The sequence below is a fragment of the Ceratotherium simum genome, chromosome 10 (assembly GCF_057802395.1).
Source record: "Ceratotherium simum simum isolate JZ-2026a chromosome 10, ASM5780239v1, whole genome shotgun sequence".
Taxonomy (NCBI): Eukaryota; Metazoa; Chordata; class Mammalia; order Perissodactyla; family Rhinocerotidae; genus Ceratotherium; species Ceratotherium simum.
In genome coordinates this window covers 65,658,021-65,675,385 of record NC_141909.1, presented here as the reverse complement: position 1 = coordinate 65,675,385, position 17,365 = coordinate 65,658,021, and the positions used below count along the sequence as shown (strand labels likewise).

At 39.0% G+C, this 17,365-nt stretch overlaps 1 protein-coding gene across 1 annotated transcript in view; it reads left to right on the top strand.

Annotated features, from left to right (window-relative positions):
- LOC147916156 (phosphatidylinositol 3,4,5-trisphosphate 3-phosphatase TPTE2-like) overlaps positions 1 to 17,365 on the top strand; it is a 45,087-nt gene that overhangs the window by 17,753 nt on the left and 9,969 nt on the right. The window contains exons 10-12 of the mRNA XM_087436162.1: positions 11,206 to 11,267; positions 12,805 to 12,885; positions 16,411 to 16,516. Of these exons, the coding sequence (XP_087292288.1) occupies positions 11,206 to 11,267; positions 12,805 to 12,885; positions 16,411 to 16,516 (249 nt within the window). The remainder of the gene's footprint in view (positions 1 to 11,205; positions 11,268 to 12,804; positions 12,886 to 16,410; positions 16,517 to 17,365) is intronic.

Genomic DNA, 17,365 nt, shown 5'->3' with positions numbered 1-17,365 from the left:
ATTGCCAGTTTTTGACTATCTTTTACTTATAAAAATGGCCATTTCACATGGGTCAACCTAAAGTATTATAATTCAAGCAATTGGCTTCAGTTTTCTTTTCATTAAAGCTAATTCCCTGCTTGAAGCAAAACATTCATTTCAAATTTAATTTTTTTCTTTTTTCTGAGAGAGGACTTAACATTATTCTCTGTTCACGTCTTTCATTGATTTTCCTTTAAGACTCTTTGGAGGGCTGGTATTCAGCTGGTGTGCACCAGAGCAGCCTCTTTCTCCAAGTTTTCATTCGTATTGGTTTTCCCCTTTTCTTGTTGGTTAGTGCCTCCGTGTTACCAGTAGTATCATGATAGTCAAAACATTTATTGATTTATAGGACTTCTTTAAATAATCTGAATGCTCATTTTTTGTTAGTAGTTTATACTATAAATATCTCCTCCCACTGTGTTGTCTTTTAAATTTTATTATGATTTATTTTGTCACATAGAAGTTTGTAATTTTGAATGTAGTGAAATTCATCAGTCGAGTGTGTGTGTGTGTGTGTGGTTCATGCTTTTTTTGTCGTGTTTAAGAAATCCAGAGCCAGCCCTGATGGCCTAGTGGTTCAAGTTCGGCGCTCACTGCTTCGGCAGCCCAGGTCCACTTCTGGTTCTCGGAACCACACCACCCCTCTGTCAGTTGCCATGCTGTGGTGGTGGCTCACATATAAGACCTAGAATGACTTAACAACTAGGATATATAACTATGTACTGGGGCTTTGGGGAGAAAAAAAAAAAAAGGAAGATTGGCAACAGATGTTAACTCAGGGCGAATCTTTCCCTGCAGGAAAAAAAAAAAAAAAAACCCACCCATACTCTGAGATAGTGAAGATATTCTAATATAAAATATTAAAGTTTCATTTTTTACATTTAGGTCTTTAATTAGAATTTGGAGAGGGAGGTGTTTTTTTCATATGGTTGGAAGTTGTCCTAACACCATCTATTGCATGCTCATTTATTCCCCATTGATTTGTAATCCCTTCTCAGTCACTTATCAAGTTTCCATAAATGTTTGGGACTGTTTCTGAGTTCTCTATATCATGCTATTGTAATTTTTATGGCTTTATATGTCTTGATAAAGACAGAATTGTCTTGGCTTTTCTTACACTTAATTTTAGAATCATTTTATTAAGTTCTACAATAATATACATTTAGGATTTTTATTGGAACTGATTGAATTTATAGATTAATTTGATAAAGAACTGACAACTTTGCAATATTGAGTTGTACATGGGTTTTGGTTATGTTTATTTGAACCATCTTGTCTGTCTTTCAATAATATTTTATACTTTTCTTCATGATGGTCTTGCATATCTTTTGTTAAATACTGCAAATGGAAGGGTTTTTTTCCTATTACATTTGGATTGTTTCCAGTTTTTACTATTATAAATAATGCTGCTATGAAATACTCGCTTCTTGTTGCACATGTGCCCACATTTCTGTTGAGTATATGAACTAAAATTGTTGTGTCTTAGGATAATGAATCTTGAACTTTGATAGATGATATCATTTGTTTTCCAAAACAGTTGCACCGATTTACACTCAACTGACATTTATCAAAGTTCCAAGTGCTCCACGCTTCACCAATACTTTGGACTTCTCAGTTGTTTTTATTTTTAGCCATTGGGTGGATGTGTAGTTGTGTCTCATTATGGCTTTCATTTGCATTTCTATGATTATTACAGAATAATAATGAAACTGAGACAGCTTTTTCATAGGTTTATTAGCCACTTGGATATCCTTTTTTGTGAAGTATCTGTTTAATTTCCTTGTCCATTTTTTCTCCTGGATTGTTTGGTTTTTTCCAGTTGACTTGTAGGAGTTCTTTATTCTCGATTTCAACTCTGTTGTTTGTTATAGGTATTGCAAGAAAGGTTTTCTGTTCTGTAACTTACCTTTTCTCTCTCTTACGAGTATTTTTTGGTTAACAGAAGTTCTTCATTCTAACATAGTCAATGTATATTATTCTTTCTTTTTATAAGGATAGTGTTTTTGTGTCCGAATTAAGAAATCTTTCCCTGAGTTTAAAAAGACATTCTCTTATATTATCTTACAGAAGGTTTGTTCCATTTGGAGTTGATTTTTGTGTGTGGTGTTAGGAAGAGGTCAAGTTTCGTGTTTTTCCATATGGCTCTCTGATTGTTTCAGCACACTAATTGGAAAGACTTTCATTTCTTTACTGCTCTGCGGGACATGGATCTGTTTCTGAACTTTCTATTCTGTTCATTGCTCTTTCATCTACCTGTGTGCCAGTAACACAAATTGCTTTCTAATAAGTCTTGATTTACAGTCAAGGAAATCCATCCATCTTGTTGTTCTTCACAATTGTTTGGGTTTTTTAGGCCATCTACATTTCCACATAAATAGGGAATCACCTTGTCAAGTTACACACACACACACACGCACACACGCCTGATGGAATTTTGTTTGGAATTATATTGAATCTGTAGATTGAGGAGAATCGAAATCTTTACAATACTGTGTCTTCCAATCCATAAATGGAGATATCCCCTCATTTGGTTAGGTCTTCTTTAATCTCTCTTTATAATGTTTTTTCATTTTCTGTGCAGAAAGCTTGTATGTTTTTCATTAGATTTATTCCTGGGTATTTGTTATTTTTGATACTATTATGAATGATATCCCTTTAAAATTTTTATTTTCTAAATGTTTTTTATTGTTGCTTTAAATGCAGTTGATTTTATTAATTTTGCAATCAGCAGCTTCATTAAACTCTCTTATTAATTCTACTAATTTATCTGTAACTTCTTTGGGATTTACGGCACAGGATTACATCATGTGAAAATAATGAACTGTATTTTTTTTTCTTTTCAATTCTTTTTTTCCCCCAGCCCTGGCTAGAACCTTTGGTACAGTGTTGAATTAGAAGTGGTGATAGTAGCCATCCTTGTTCTGTTCCTGCTCTCAAAGGAAAGGCTTTCAACAACATCTCGTCAATTACTTTAGGGTTTTGTGTGTGCCTGCGTGTGTATGTGTTTGTTTTTTAGATACTCTTTCTCAGATTAAGAAATTCCTTTAATTTGCTAAGAGTTTTTAACATGAGTGGATGTTGAATTTTATTGGAAGCTTTTTCTGAGTCTTTAAGATGATAATATGCTTTTTCACCTTTATTCTATTAAGCTGGTTGATTATGTTGACTGATTATCAAATGGTAAACCAACCTTGTATTCCTGGAATAAACACAATTTTGTTGTGCTGTATTCTTTTTTAATAAATTGCTAGATTCAATTTTGTTCTGCTTGTTTTGAGTATACTTATTTTCTTTTACTACTTTCTTGAATTGAAAATTTAACTAATTAAATTTTAATTTCTTAGCTTTGTGATCTATGTATTTAAAGTCTATGTATTTTCCTGTTAATACTGCTTTAGCTAACTTCCAGTTGTCTTACAGGTACTGCTTTTGTTGTCATTTAGTTTTGAATAATTTATGATTATTCTACTAATTCTCATAAAAATAATTCTCCTAAAAATTACCTGATTTTTTTAACACAGAGATTATGTAGAAGTGATTTTTAAACATCTGGATTATTTAGAAATTATTTATTTTAAATTCCCTAGTGCTTAGGAGTTTTAGCCATAGTTTTCTTATTGATTTTTCATTGTATTTGTTCAGAGATAGTGATCTAGAATCAAAGTGAGGTCCATGGACTAGCGGCATTAGCATCAACTAGGAGCCATTTAGAAAAGCAGAATCTCATAACCGCCACAGACCTACTGAATGAGAATCTGCATTTTAATACAATCCTCAGATGACTCGTACACCTTGAAATTTGAGAAGCACCAATCTATATGATTGCTCAGTAATCACTGTAGAGTTTTTGCCTTTTATTCTTTCCCTCTGGTTTATCTAAAGCTTTGGTTCACGCTGGGAACTGATTTAACCATTTTTCCTTCAACTTGGAGAAAAGAGCAATGCAAACTTTTAACATTTTTGGCCCACTCAAAGCTCACTTTTAGGAATGTTTGGCCCTTTCTCCTTCTACTTGGAGGAGGGAATAAAAACCAAGGGCATCACCTGGGTTGCATGTTTTCCTCACTTTAGCCAGCACAGCCAAAATCTGCTAGGGGAGCCAGCAAGCCAACTCTCATATGGTTGGATCCATCATTTCTACTTCCATAGGCAACTTCTCCGTCTCACAACAGCACCTGAGCTGCTGTATCACACCACTGGTAACTCCATAACCACTCAGGCACCAAAGATTTGTCATACCATCCCTTCATCCTTCCTTTTCCCAAACAATGCTTTTGCCATATTTCAGCGAGTCAGGGTCATTTTAGTGAATCCCACTTCTACCACCAGCTGTGTCAGAGGCCCCCAAGACCCACCTCCAGACTCAGTGATTCTCCAGAGGACTCACGGGACTCAGCATATAGTCATATTCATGGCTATGATTTATTACAGTGAAAGGATACAAAGCAAAATGAGCAAAGATAAAAGGTGCTTGGGGCAAAGTCCAGAAGAAACCAGGCACAAACTTCCAAGGGTCTTCATCAGTGGAGTCACACAGGATGTGATTAATGCCTTCAGCAGTGAGTTGTGACAACACATGTGAGGTCAGGAAAGCTCATTAGAGACCTAGTGCCCAAGGTTTTTACTGGGGGCTGGTCACATAGACACCTTCTCCCTGGCATGCGCTGAAATTCCAGACTCGCGGAAGAAAAGCAGGTGTTCAGCATAAACCATATTGTTTGCATAAACGGTTTAGGCACAGTGAGCCAGTCTTATCTGGGAATGGTGGGAATCCTCCCGAATTCCAATTTCCCAGATGCCAGCCAAGGCAAAACTTGCAAGCAAGCCTATGGATAGCAGTCTCAGGCCTGCTATGTTAACTCTTTTCTGCACGATGATATTGGGTCTTTGGAATTTGTTGACACTTTCTTTGTGGTGTAATATAGGATCCATTTAAAACTATAACTAGAAATCTCATACCTAGAAGATAATGTATATTCTCTAATTTTCTTGAGCAGGGGCATCTATCTATCCATTAAATCAATCTTATTAATTATATTACTCAAATCTTTATATTTACTACTTCTTATCTTTTTTACTATTTCTTTCTTTATATCAACTATTTCATGTGTTGGTTTCTTCTTTTTATTCTGTCAACTCTTGCTCTTTATCTTTCACAGTGTGTTGTGAGGTGCATGCAAATACATGATTATTATATCTTCTGAATGGATTCTTTCTGCTATAAATTTGTCATGATTTTATGTTCAACCTTTCTGTGTCATTTTGGTTTAGGTCTGTCTCTTGAAACAGCATATACCTGCATCATTAAAAATGCAGCCTTAGTGGCTCCATTTTCAATGTATTTATTGTGATTGCTGACATATTTGGACTTATCTGTGGCATTCAATTATGTGTTTTATATTTACCACAATTTTTCTGTGCTTCTTTTTATCTCTTTTCCTGCATTCTGTGGATCCTCTCACCCTTTTCTTCTTCCTCTAATAGTTTATTTTGAGGTTTCTTGGCTTCACCTCCTACCTACCAGTTTGATTCCTCTCTCCATTTCTGATCCTCTGTGTTTTCCTTGCCTTTTCATTATTGAGTTCAGCCATGTTTTTTCTCTATCATTTCCACATGTTTGATATAGAGGTGGAAGTTTTTCAGTCTACCGTTGGTGCTCAAATCATCATCTTGATTTAGAAATAGAACTTTCAATCATCTTTGTTAGATTTATTGAACTCTAATGCAAATAATACTCAGATTTAATATTCTCAGTATGCTTGTAAAGAAAACTCTTTAGAATTTCTTAGAATATTTTTTTGTCCTTTATGGGAAAATGGTAGAACAGAAACCTCCTTGCCAGATTTGCCAGATAAATAACAAAATACCTGAAATGAAGCAAAAAGAAAAAAAAAGGTCCAGCAAAGGAAACTCCAAAAACAGTGATCCAGGGTACAGTGACAAAATACTGAAAACTCCAGAGGAGTCAAGCAAGCCTGCAGGTGACTGGAAAAGGCAGTCATATTAGTGGGACATAAAGAAGTTCAAGACTAAGATAGATAAATGGATTGATTTCGTAAACTTGTACATATCTACTGTGATATCTACTGTAAAAGGATAAAAAGAAAAAAATGGTTATGTAAGAAAGCATTTGGAAATAAAATTGGAAAGCCATAATAAACTTGTAAATGCTACAGAACGGTGTTCCTCAAAGTGTGCATGTCATTATGCAGTTGGTAATAGTGGGATAATTAGCATTAAACTGTCTGAATTTAAATCCTAGGACCGTTGCTAACCACTTGGGTGAGTTAGATAACCATTCAAGACCTCAGTTTTCAGGCCGGCCCCGTGGCTTAGCGGTGAAGTGCGCACGCTCCGCTATTGGCAGCCCGGGTTCGGATCCCGGGCACGCACCAACGCACTGCTTGTCCGGCCACGCTGAGGCCACGTCCCACATACAGCAACTAGAAGGATGTGCAACTATGACATACAACTATCTACTGGGGCTTTAGGGGAAAAAAGGAGGAGGATTGGCAATAGATGTTAGCTCGGAGCCGGTCTACCTCAGCAAAAAGAGGAGGATCAGCATGGATGTTAGCTCAGGGCTGATCTTCCTCACACAAAAAAATAAATAAATAAACTTAACAAAACAAAACAAAACAAAACAAAACCTCAGTTTTCCCATCTGTAAACTGGGAATTGTAATACCTACCTGAGACGATTGTTAAGAAACTAAAATGAGGTAATGCATATTAAACTGTGTAGTAGACCACCTGGTAAATAGTAAACAGTGAATAAATGGTAGCTCTTATAATTATTAAAATGGGGTCTAAAGATAGCCAGCACCAGAATCATTAATGAGGAGGAAGTGGCGATAGCAAGTGTAGACTAGGGACTCAAGCAGCTTGGCTGTAAAAGGACAGAGAGAACTTAGTTGTTTGGGCATTTGGGGCTGATAGAGAGTGTTGTTTATAAGACAGCGCGAGGGGACCTGAATGTGTTTATTTGCCAAGGGAAAGGGTCAGAGAGAGGGAGAGGTTGAAGATACAGAAGAATGGGGACTAATAAAGTCAAAACCCTGAGTTGAGAGAAGAGGATGGGGTCCAGAGCCCAAGTGGAGGATTTGGCTAAATGAAGAGGAGAAACTCCTCACCAATGAGATTCAAGGGAAGAGGCGTAGTCACAGGAATAGACATAGTCACAGGAAGATTGTAGGGGGCACTGGGAGGCAACAAGTTATGGGAGGTCTCGCCTCTGTGAAGAAAGAAATGAAGACGCAAACTCAGAGTCAGTGGGAAGGTAGACCATTAATTGATATTATTACCAATATGAAAAGTTGTGTGATTTTTCTCCAGCAGTTCTCTGCATCTCTGGTGTCTCTGCATCTCTGGTGTCTCTGCATCTCTGGTCTAGGAATGCAGGAAGTGGGTGCCCAAATTGACCCAGTATTAGGTTTGTACAGAATGGGTACAGCAAAAGGACCCAGAAGCAAGAGTGGCAATGTTATTGGCAATGTTATGCAGTATTGGTAAAACCAACAGTGAAATTGTCCATCATGCTTCTAGGGGGTTGAGGAAGTGAAAACAAAATGAGAAAAATGAGTGGTCATGGGACCGGATGACATGATAAATTGAAAGGGCAGATATATTCGTTCATTCATGCATTGAACACCAGATGCTGTCTAGATGCATTTATGTGACAGTGTACAAAGCAGACACGTGCACTTCTCCCATGGAGACCACAGTCTATTGTTTACAGAGAAAAAATATATGTATTAGATGGTGATACGTGCAATTGAAAAAATAAAAATAAGGAGAATATGAAGTGGGAGAGAGGTTGCTAATTGATATGTAGATGGCCAAGGAAGGTCTCACCCATACAAAGACATTTGAGCAGAGATGTCACACAAGGAGTACCCTGAGAGTACAGGTGTGCAGGGAAGGTAGGGTATAAAGAGTACCAAGAGAATATCAAAGAAGTAAATGAAATAAATCCACCAGAGCCTAGAAAATTCACATTGAGCTTGAGTGATCATGGCTTTCCTTTATCTATGTGTATGCAACCAATCCTTTCAAGTATATTTGTGTTAAAATTTCTCCCTCAACTGATACCAAGGTTACTGGCTTACAATCTGGGAAATGCACCACCTCCTGGTTTTCAAAGCAGGAAATGAAATCAGCTCTAGGCCATCCACACCTCTCCTGTTCTCCACCATGGGGAATAACTAGTGATGCTGGGGAATCTCTTTTGCAAGTTCATCCAGTCAGGAATTCTAAGTTTTCTGGAATAGAATTCCACTGGGCCCAAGGACTAGAATTAACTGAGAACTCTCTCTCAGATTCTTCAGCTGTCTTTTATAGATGTCTTTTACTAATGTTTAGTCTATCCTTTTCAATTGGAATTTTTTTCCTATTTGAAAGACTGACAAGTAAAAAAGAAAATTGAAAAGTTGCAGTTATCAGAACATAATGATTCAAAGCACAGGCTTTGAAATAAAATATCTGGGTTTAAATCCCAACTATGCCATTAAATAATTGTGTGGCACTGAGTGAATTACTTAAACTCTCAATGCTTTAGTTTTCTAATATGTATAATGTGGATGATGACAGTTCCAACCTCAGAGTCCTATTGTAGAGATTAAATGAAATATGAAAACTATCTATCTGGCAAGAAGTGTCGATGGCTCAATAATACTGGCCATTATTGTTATCCTTCAACTGTATGCTATCAGTTTTTAGCAGCAGACTTATCTTTCCTGAGTCTTTTTCTAGTAGATATGCAATGAGCATATTTTTATTTAAATAATAGGAGTGAATATTTAAGCTTCTCTAGCTCTTTCAAAGTCTTTTAAAGGATGCTACAAAGTTCATCTTCATTTGAGACATTCATTGTATCAAATAAGGCAGTCAAACTGACAAAAGCCTATTTTGGTCTGAATATCTTGAAGAAGAAATTGTTTCAGTTACATTTTTAAGTGCTTTAAACAACTCTAAGGGACACACACACACACAGCTACCACTCTTGGTGTCTGGAAAATTACCTCAGTGCTCTGCTTGTAGATTCAAGAATTTGAAGTATAAGATCTGTATTGTGAGGAAGGGTGATGGACACAACTTGAGAAAGAATACAGTTTAAGGATTGTTGTAAAAGGTCATATAAGCTGGCGTTAAGATATCTTGCTATTTGACTAGGTGAAAGTTTCTTAAACTTACAGAACCTCAGTTTCTCAGTTTCTTTATGCTGGGTTATTTACCTCACAGAGTTGTTGTAAAGATTATATGAGATCTGTAAAGCATTACCCAAACGTTAGTTATTATCATTATGAAAGCCAAGAATTGTGCTATATTTAGAGGTGCAAGATGCTTCTGCTGACTTCAGGATAACAAAAGCTCTCTTATGACTTCCATCTGACTAACTTGGTAGATTATCTGATGTTCTCCATTCCCACCATGAAGACACCTATTGGTGTCCATTGGCCTGTTGAAAACTTGTAGCTAGTGAGCTTCTTTGTAGTATGGCTATGTGTTTCTGCTTCCACCAGTATCTGCCAGTTCTACTTGTTATTATGCTTACGTCAAGTAATCAACTATTATGTAGATCTGTAAAACGTCGGAGTGAACAGAAAGAGTTACAATTTTATGAAACCTAAGTTGAATGTTTCAAGAAGATTCAATGAAGTTGAGTGCCTACAACCAAAATTGCAGCTGAATTAAATGCAAGTAAGACTAATGTAAAACATTGGGAGAAAAATTCCAGTAGTAAAATCTAGAAGGATTCTGGACCTAGGTTGCTCTAAAGAATCTGAAACTAGAAATATAGATGAGGCAATGGTTTATACCATGAGCCTGGCCTTTCCAAGAAAGAACGCCAACTGGGGGGACTCATATTTAAAAAGTTAAAACCTTTGTCTAATATCAGAAGTGTAGTGAATGAATGTACATTTATGTTTTAAGTGAAAATACAATATTGAAGCCAAGTATGTATCATTTTTATGATTCCCTGCTGTACATGACTTGACTGGATGAGAGAGCATCTACTATGGCTGTGGTTGTACTTATCCATAGCCACAAGGACGTGAAGCTGAAAAAGTTTTTTTCAAATGGGAAAATATCAGACTTATAGAGACCAGAGATGTCCTCCAAAATTGAAATATTAACAGTCTATACAACTGACAGCCAGGTCATTAACGGTCAGTAGCTCCGTTTAGCAAGAGGCTTTTATTTGTAATAGCACAGGGTAGTACAAAGTCCTGTTTGGAAGTACTTGGCTTCAAATAGTGTTTTTCAACCTATGGGCTGCAAAATAACTTTAGTGGTCCAATAAAAAAAAAAGATGGACTAGAAAATAGAGTGCATCTCAAGGTAGAAGGCTAAGTTTGGAATTACATAAAATAAGTTCAGCATATACTGGCTAAGACAAAAGCTACAGATCATTGTCTAAATAAAAGAAGCAACATAATTTTTTAACTTGAATTTTGTATAGTAGGACAAAAATATATATTGGAATAAAACATAAGAAACTGAGGATGAAATGACATGAAATCAAGGGTTTGCTTTACAATGCTACGGAGGAAAGAGAAAGGAGGAAAGAGAAAGGAGGAAAGAGAGAGAGAAGCAAGAAGGAAGGGAAGAAGAAAGAGAAATTAAACAAGTACACCAATATGATATGATAATTATAGAATCTGGGGAACAGGAACACGGAGAGTCATTATACTGTCCTTTTTACTTTCATATATGTTTTGTAACACACTTAAAAACTCTAACTAAAATGTAAGGAATAATGGGTATTCAAATACAAGATGGTGTTTTGGGTTCTGACCATGTTTTGCCTTTTACAGGTACTTTTATTGATGTTAGATAAACAGGGTGTGTGATTAGCTCTTAACTGGTAGGTAACTCTTTAGCTTCAGAGCCCTAGAGCAGAACTGATTGCCTCTGCCAATTACTGCAGGCCCCAGCAGTGGTGACTCAAGAACAGGATACGCACACACACGTGCGTTCATGCACACAGTTAGGGCGGAATTCCAGGTAGAACCTCTGAGCGGTGAAACAGCTTTGGCTATTTCTGAATTGAAGTATTTTGAACAAGCACTTGCAGAATGAAAGAAAATCAGTCCAAGATGAACTGTGAATATTTCTGAGAGTATTTTTATACCAAGTACTACCATGAACAATGGTTCATGAACTAACTACTTTTCTTTTCTAGGACGCACGGGAACTATGGTTTGTGCCTGCCTTATTGCCAGTGAAGTGTTTGTAACTGCAGAGGTATGAAAGATGTTACTACAAACTCTGTCTTATGCTGATTGAATTTGCTAGTTCTGAAGCCTCACTGGTAGGATGTTAAGATGATCCTTTGAGCCATGGTACTTAAGGAAATTGTAATGGGAGAGGTAGTTATTAGGAAGCTTGGTTTTAATACATCCTTGCTTAACTTAGACTGGTCAGTAGCTGACCTAGGTACCTCTTACTCTGAGCCAAGACTAGGGTGATGTCAGTGAGACACTCCCCTCGGGCACAAAATGTAAGGCAATGCCAAAAATCTTAGAAATTAAGATAAATAATATTCTAGTGCGATATTTTTAAAAATCAAAGTTAGTGCAAGAAATCCATGATGTATACAATATCAACATTTTAAATAAAAACAGAACTCAATAGGGACAGGATTAATGTGAGATGAGAAAGGTCAAGTTATGCAATTGCAAAAGTACTCAGCAACCTAGATGCTTTACTCGCCTCACCTAGTCCCAGCCCTGCTCCTGCTCCCACCAATTACGGGAATTCCTCCTTCCTCACAAGAATAATATCAAGATGGTTAAGGTAAGTTCACCAGAGAGAACTTACCTTAGACATCCTCAGAAGTGCTAGGTAGATAAAAGGTATCATTTTTCAACTTAGAACAAAGTCTCTCCTGAATGTTATTATCTTTGCATAGTCAATATAGCTGGGGTCTGTGCCCTCTGGAAATTTCTGAGAAGACAGGGTGGGCTGTTTCTACTTCTTTAAGTAGGGTTGTCAGTCTTTTTTCTGCCGTGATCTTGCTGAGAAGGTACCACTAGAGGACCCGCTCCCGGCAGCTCTGCTCCTCGCTTGGCCTGCAGTGCAGGAAGAGGAGCTGGAGGCTGTGCACAGTGCCGGCACTCTGACTCCACCGTCTCCTGTTCCTGATTCAGACACGCAGGTTATGACACGGCTGTTCTAGGACAATGTTTTCCAACTACGGATCACGGTGTATCAGTGAGCTGTAAATCAACTTGTTGGGTTGTGACTTGCATGTTTTTTAGTAAAACAAAATAGATTAGAATAGAAAATACCAAATGGTCAGTATTATTTTGTGAAGCTTTTGTTTCAGGTGTGTGTGTGTGTGTGTGTGTGTCTCCTAGGTTTATTAATGTGGACTGCAGCTTTAAAAATAAAAAGTTTGAAAGCCATTGATCCAGAGCCCTTGACTGAGAGCCAGAGCCCTGTGCCCCAGGCCTGTGCTCCCTCTAACTGGCGGCACACGTCTCCATGACAGGTCACTTGCTTTTCTTTTGGTCTCAATCTTCTCCATTTGTAAAATGGAAAGGTAGGAAGAAGGACCAGATGATCTCTAAGGTCTTTCCAGCTCTAAAATTCCATGTCTTTGTGAAGCTTTGAATGAGAGCAGGCCTTGATGTGGCTTTGTTCATTTTGTTATATTAGGTAGCCTCTGCCCAAAGACCGCCGACTTAAGGAAATAATGTGCCTCGGAAACCTTAAGAATGCCTTATATAGGAAAGGAAAGTACAAATGAACCGTGATTGTATTCTCCCCTTTTCTGTAGGACAGCCTTTATTATTTTGGAGAACGACGAACAGATAAAACCACCAGCTCTAAATTTCAAGGGATAGAGACTCCTTCCCAAGTAAGTGTCTTTTAAAGAAAGGGGTTCTTTGAGGAATTGGGTTAGATGGGCGCCGATTACCTGGTTTCATTTAGACTCTCCTCCTTTGGTGATCAGGTGGCAGCACTCGGGTGCCCTGTGACAGGCCGGATCCGCCCAGGGGCCGAGAGACATGAGTGTGGCGCACCTGTACTTTGGAAGCACTGAGTTCTCCCCAGAGCATCCTGCTTTCCATTTTATATTGGTTATTGTTTGCAGAGTTCAGGAGTCGATTCCCTTCCCAAACTAGGAAGGTCCAGTTCCTAAGGTTCCAGACCCCTGAAGATAACTAAAGTCATCAGCCTATTATTCCCTGCAAAGAGCAACTGAGTCTTTCACAAACCCCTACTAGGGCAGTTCAGCCCATGCAGAACATCGCAAGTACATGTGTGTGGGTGGGTGTGTGTGTGTGTGTGTGTGTGTGTGTGTATGTGAGAGAGAGAGAGCGCGAGAGAGCGAGCGAGACACGGGGAGGCTGTATTTTGAAAGAGAAAGAAAAGGGGGAATTAACATTTTTCAAAAACCTATTTTATGCCAGACACTATTGTACTTTCACATATATTAGCTCATTTAATACTCAGACAACCCATGTGAAATCTATGCTATTACCCTATTTTTTCCTTTCAAAAACATTTTATTATGGACTTTTTCAAACATAAAAAGTCAAAACAGTCATACAGTAAATCTCCTTACAGTCACGTCACTGCTTCAACAATCATTTCATCACGTAGCCAACCATGCTTCGTCCATTCCCTCCCCATTCTCCTCACACACACCCACTCTCCACTCTTTCTCTACACCCGGATTATTTTGAAGGAAATCCCAGATATTAGATCATTTTACCCCACAAATATTTTAGTGTGACATCTAACAAAGACTCTTGAAAAAAACCCTTAAAACCATTTATCATATTTAAAAATATTATACCTTAATAATACCAAATATCAAATGTCTAGTCCATGTTTAAATTTCCATAATTATCTGAAAAATATTTTTTTTAATTTAGTTTATTTCAATCAGGGTCCAAAGAAGGACTACACATTTCATTGGGTTGCTTTGTCTCTTAAGTGTCTTTTAGTTTATAGGTTTCCCACCTCTCTTTTTATTCCTTGAAATTTGTTTATTGCAGAAACCAGGACATTTATCCTATAGAGTTTAAATATACTAGACTTTGTGGAACCATGCTAAGGGCTTTACATTCATTATCTCATTTAATACTCTCAATAACTCCATGAGTGGGCACCATCATGATTCCCATTTTACAGATTGGGACATTGAAGTTCAGGGAAATAAATTTTTTGAACCAACAACTCAAATCCAGATCTGTCAGACTCTGAAGCCCATTATTTCCCATCCTGTGCACAGCATCTCATCTATTTTGCCTTTTCTATATTGCCCTCCAACCAAAGTGAGAGTTGGTTGGGAATTCTTAAGTAGATGTGGATGTGGCTGCAAATGAAAGTTTTCTTTGAATGAAGTGATGGAAGCTCAATAGGTAACCTTGGCCTTAGTCTGTAACTGCTGGCTCTAGACCTTGAGTTTGGGGCAAAAGAACTCAGCCTTATCCACTGATCCTTTTCTGCCACACCCAAGCAAAAAAAAGAGAAAAAAAAAGCTAGTAATAAGCCGTTGGCTAAAAGTAATACATGAACCTACTGAAACCCAGCTCTGATCATGCCATTTCCATGTTCGAAATCCGTAATGGCTCCCCACTGCCAATGGGAACAAATATAAAATTTTTTCTTTTTTTAAACTTCCTGAAGCTTACACTGCCCTTAAATCTTTTGACAGTTGATTGATTGCCTGTCTTTCAGCCTTCTTAACACAGAGTTCTTTTTTTTTTCTCCCAAAGCCCCAGTGCATAGTTGTGTATCCTAGTTGTACACAAGTATAAATGTTTTAATCAGACCCTCGAGGTCTTCTGGTATTTGATTTTTCCAAACGCCTCTTCCACAGTGTGCATTCACATGTCCACGCTTTAACACACTTGGACCGTTTCCTGTTTCTCAGCCTGTCACCACTTTGTACCCACATGCTATTGCTCCTGTGGGCCCCTTTCTCTGGGGTCCTTTTCTCTTCCCAGCCTGAAGCAGTCGCTTTCTTTTTCAGTTCTTGTAGCCCTTTGTGTTTCTTTTAGGGACTAAGTGACTTTACATTATTCTCTAGCCATGTGAAGCAGTGACTTCTCTACCCCTTTTGCAGACAAGGCCCATGTCTTACCCACCTTTCCACCCTTGGCATCCCAAAGCGCCTCTCATAGTATCTGCTTTGTTTGTAGTGAGTGCTTACTAAGTGGATGCTGGCTTTATTAACTTGTGTTACAAGCCCCTGTTGTTTTAGGCTGAAGGAGGAGGAAGAGTGGGAGTAAGAGCAGCTTGAGGGCCGTGGTGGGTGACCACCTCTAGCGGGAAGTCGAGAATCTAGTGGCAGAAGCCAAGGGGACGTTAGATGTAACTTCTTCAGGGCCTCCCCTGTACAGCTTCCCTTCCCCATTTCTTCTGTAGTCATGCACAGTTTCTCTGACTTTGGTCCAGAACCAGCACTCCCTAGGCTACAACTGAATCTTTTCTGATTCACTGGGAGACCAATACAAGGACTCGGCCTCAGGTTTGCCAGCTGTGTTGGCAAGGCCCCGGGACAGAGTTCCCTCCATGTGGGGAGGTAATTCTCAGATACCATCACATTCTGACGCTGCATTGTGGGCCATTCTACAGACTACATTTCCTCCACCCCTGAGTTAAGAAATTGCAGGAGCCTTTCCCTTGACTGGCCCTTTCCAATGGAAAGTATGGCAGTTAATTGGATTAACAATTCCCCTTGGCTGCAGAAGAGTCTGTGCACTTTTAAGTCCAGTTGATTCGGTACCAGAACTCTTCAACTTCTTAAAGAAAGATTCAAGGAGAGCCCTTCTGAGCAGCTTGCCATAGGAGAAGAGCTAGACTGAAAGGACAGGGCTTCCTTGCAAAAATAGAATTGGGGAAATGGAAGATGAAGGAACTCGGCTGGCAGGGACGAGAGAAGAATATGTATCGACTACTGTCCTGGAGAGATCTTCCTCTCGAGTGTTCAGGTCTGCAGTTCGCTCATGCTTAGGAGGCTGCTCTCCAGCAAACCACAAACCTTCCTTTAACTCAGTCACAGCTAAGCTTCTACCCTCGGATCGACCTTTTGCACAGTTGCAGTTAGCTGCATCTCGTGGTGATGTTGTTGCAGCTGGTTTGTTGGTTCTGGTTAGTTGACCTCTCAGTCATAGCAGCCTGTAAGCAACACCTGGCTCCTCTCTTGTTACTTCCCCACAGCACTTCATTCTTCATTCAGTATCTTTTCTAAGGTTGATATTCAGTCGTGAGGCAACATATATAAAAATGCCTAGTCATATAATGGCATCCAATAAATGTTTCCTTAATTAATTCCTCTCCTTAACAAGTTCTATATAAAAAATAAATCAGGAATGCTGACTTTAGGCTTTTCATCTCCACTTAAACTGAGGCTTCTGTTGTTTTGCAGAGTAGATATGTTGGATATTTTGCAGATGTGAAAAATATCTACAATTTGAATCTTCCTCCAAGGAAAATCGTCAAGATAAAAAAAATTGTTATTTATTCAATTCGTGGTAAGTGCTTTACGTATAATTTGAGAATTGGGCAGGAGGGCCGGTGTTCTTACTATTCAGGAGGGTTCTCCTCATAGTTATATACAGACGGTCCCAACTCACGGCTGTCTTTTTATGTATCCTCACACATGAACCCCTCCCTCTGGAATTTCCCATTGGCCCAGCAGTGCTGTGGCCATATTACCAACCCTTAGATGTCCTCTCCTTTCCTCTCCCGTCACCAGTTTGAGGGGTCCATCCATTTCCTTTTTCTCCTGTTCCCGTTGCTCCTCTGGCCTCAGCCCAGGTGGACTTTTCAGAGTGGAACCTCTGATGCAGAAGAGGAAGGGCCCGTGAGCCCTGGAGACCACCTCTCTCTCACCCACCTCTAGTTTGGGGATCGTCTTGGCAGGGGCATCCCTACCATCTTCTCACCTACTCCTTTCAGAGACTCTTTTTTTCTCATCACCCTGGTCTCTCCCTTTCCCCTCCGTCCTCCACCTGTAGCTCCCTCACCCCTAGCAACTCCATCAGGATGTCTTAAATACCCAAACAGCAAATGAATTTTGTTGCCACATATCCCTTTTACAAATAACTACCGAATATCTGCTTTGGGCCAGCCCCATGCTAGTGTTTCTCTGCCCTGAAGGAGTCCCTGGGTGGTAAGCAGAGGAGAGGAGTGAGTACATAGACAAAGAGCTGACCACAGTGTTGGGAGCACACAGAGGCTGGGCCCTGCCCGTCCTGGGGGTCAAGGAATGCTTCTTGCGGGCACAGCGCTTAGGTCTTCCCTACCTGAATCTACGTGAACATGGAAAGGGTTGAGAGAAACCTGAGCTCTGTGGGGTGCCTTTCAGCCCCCTGTTAGCA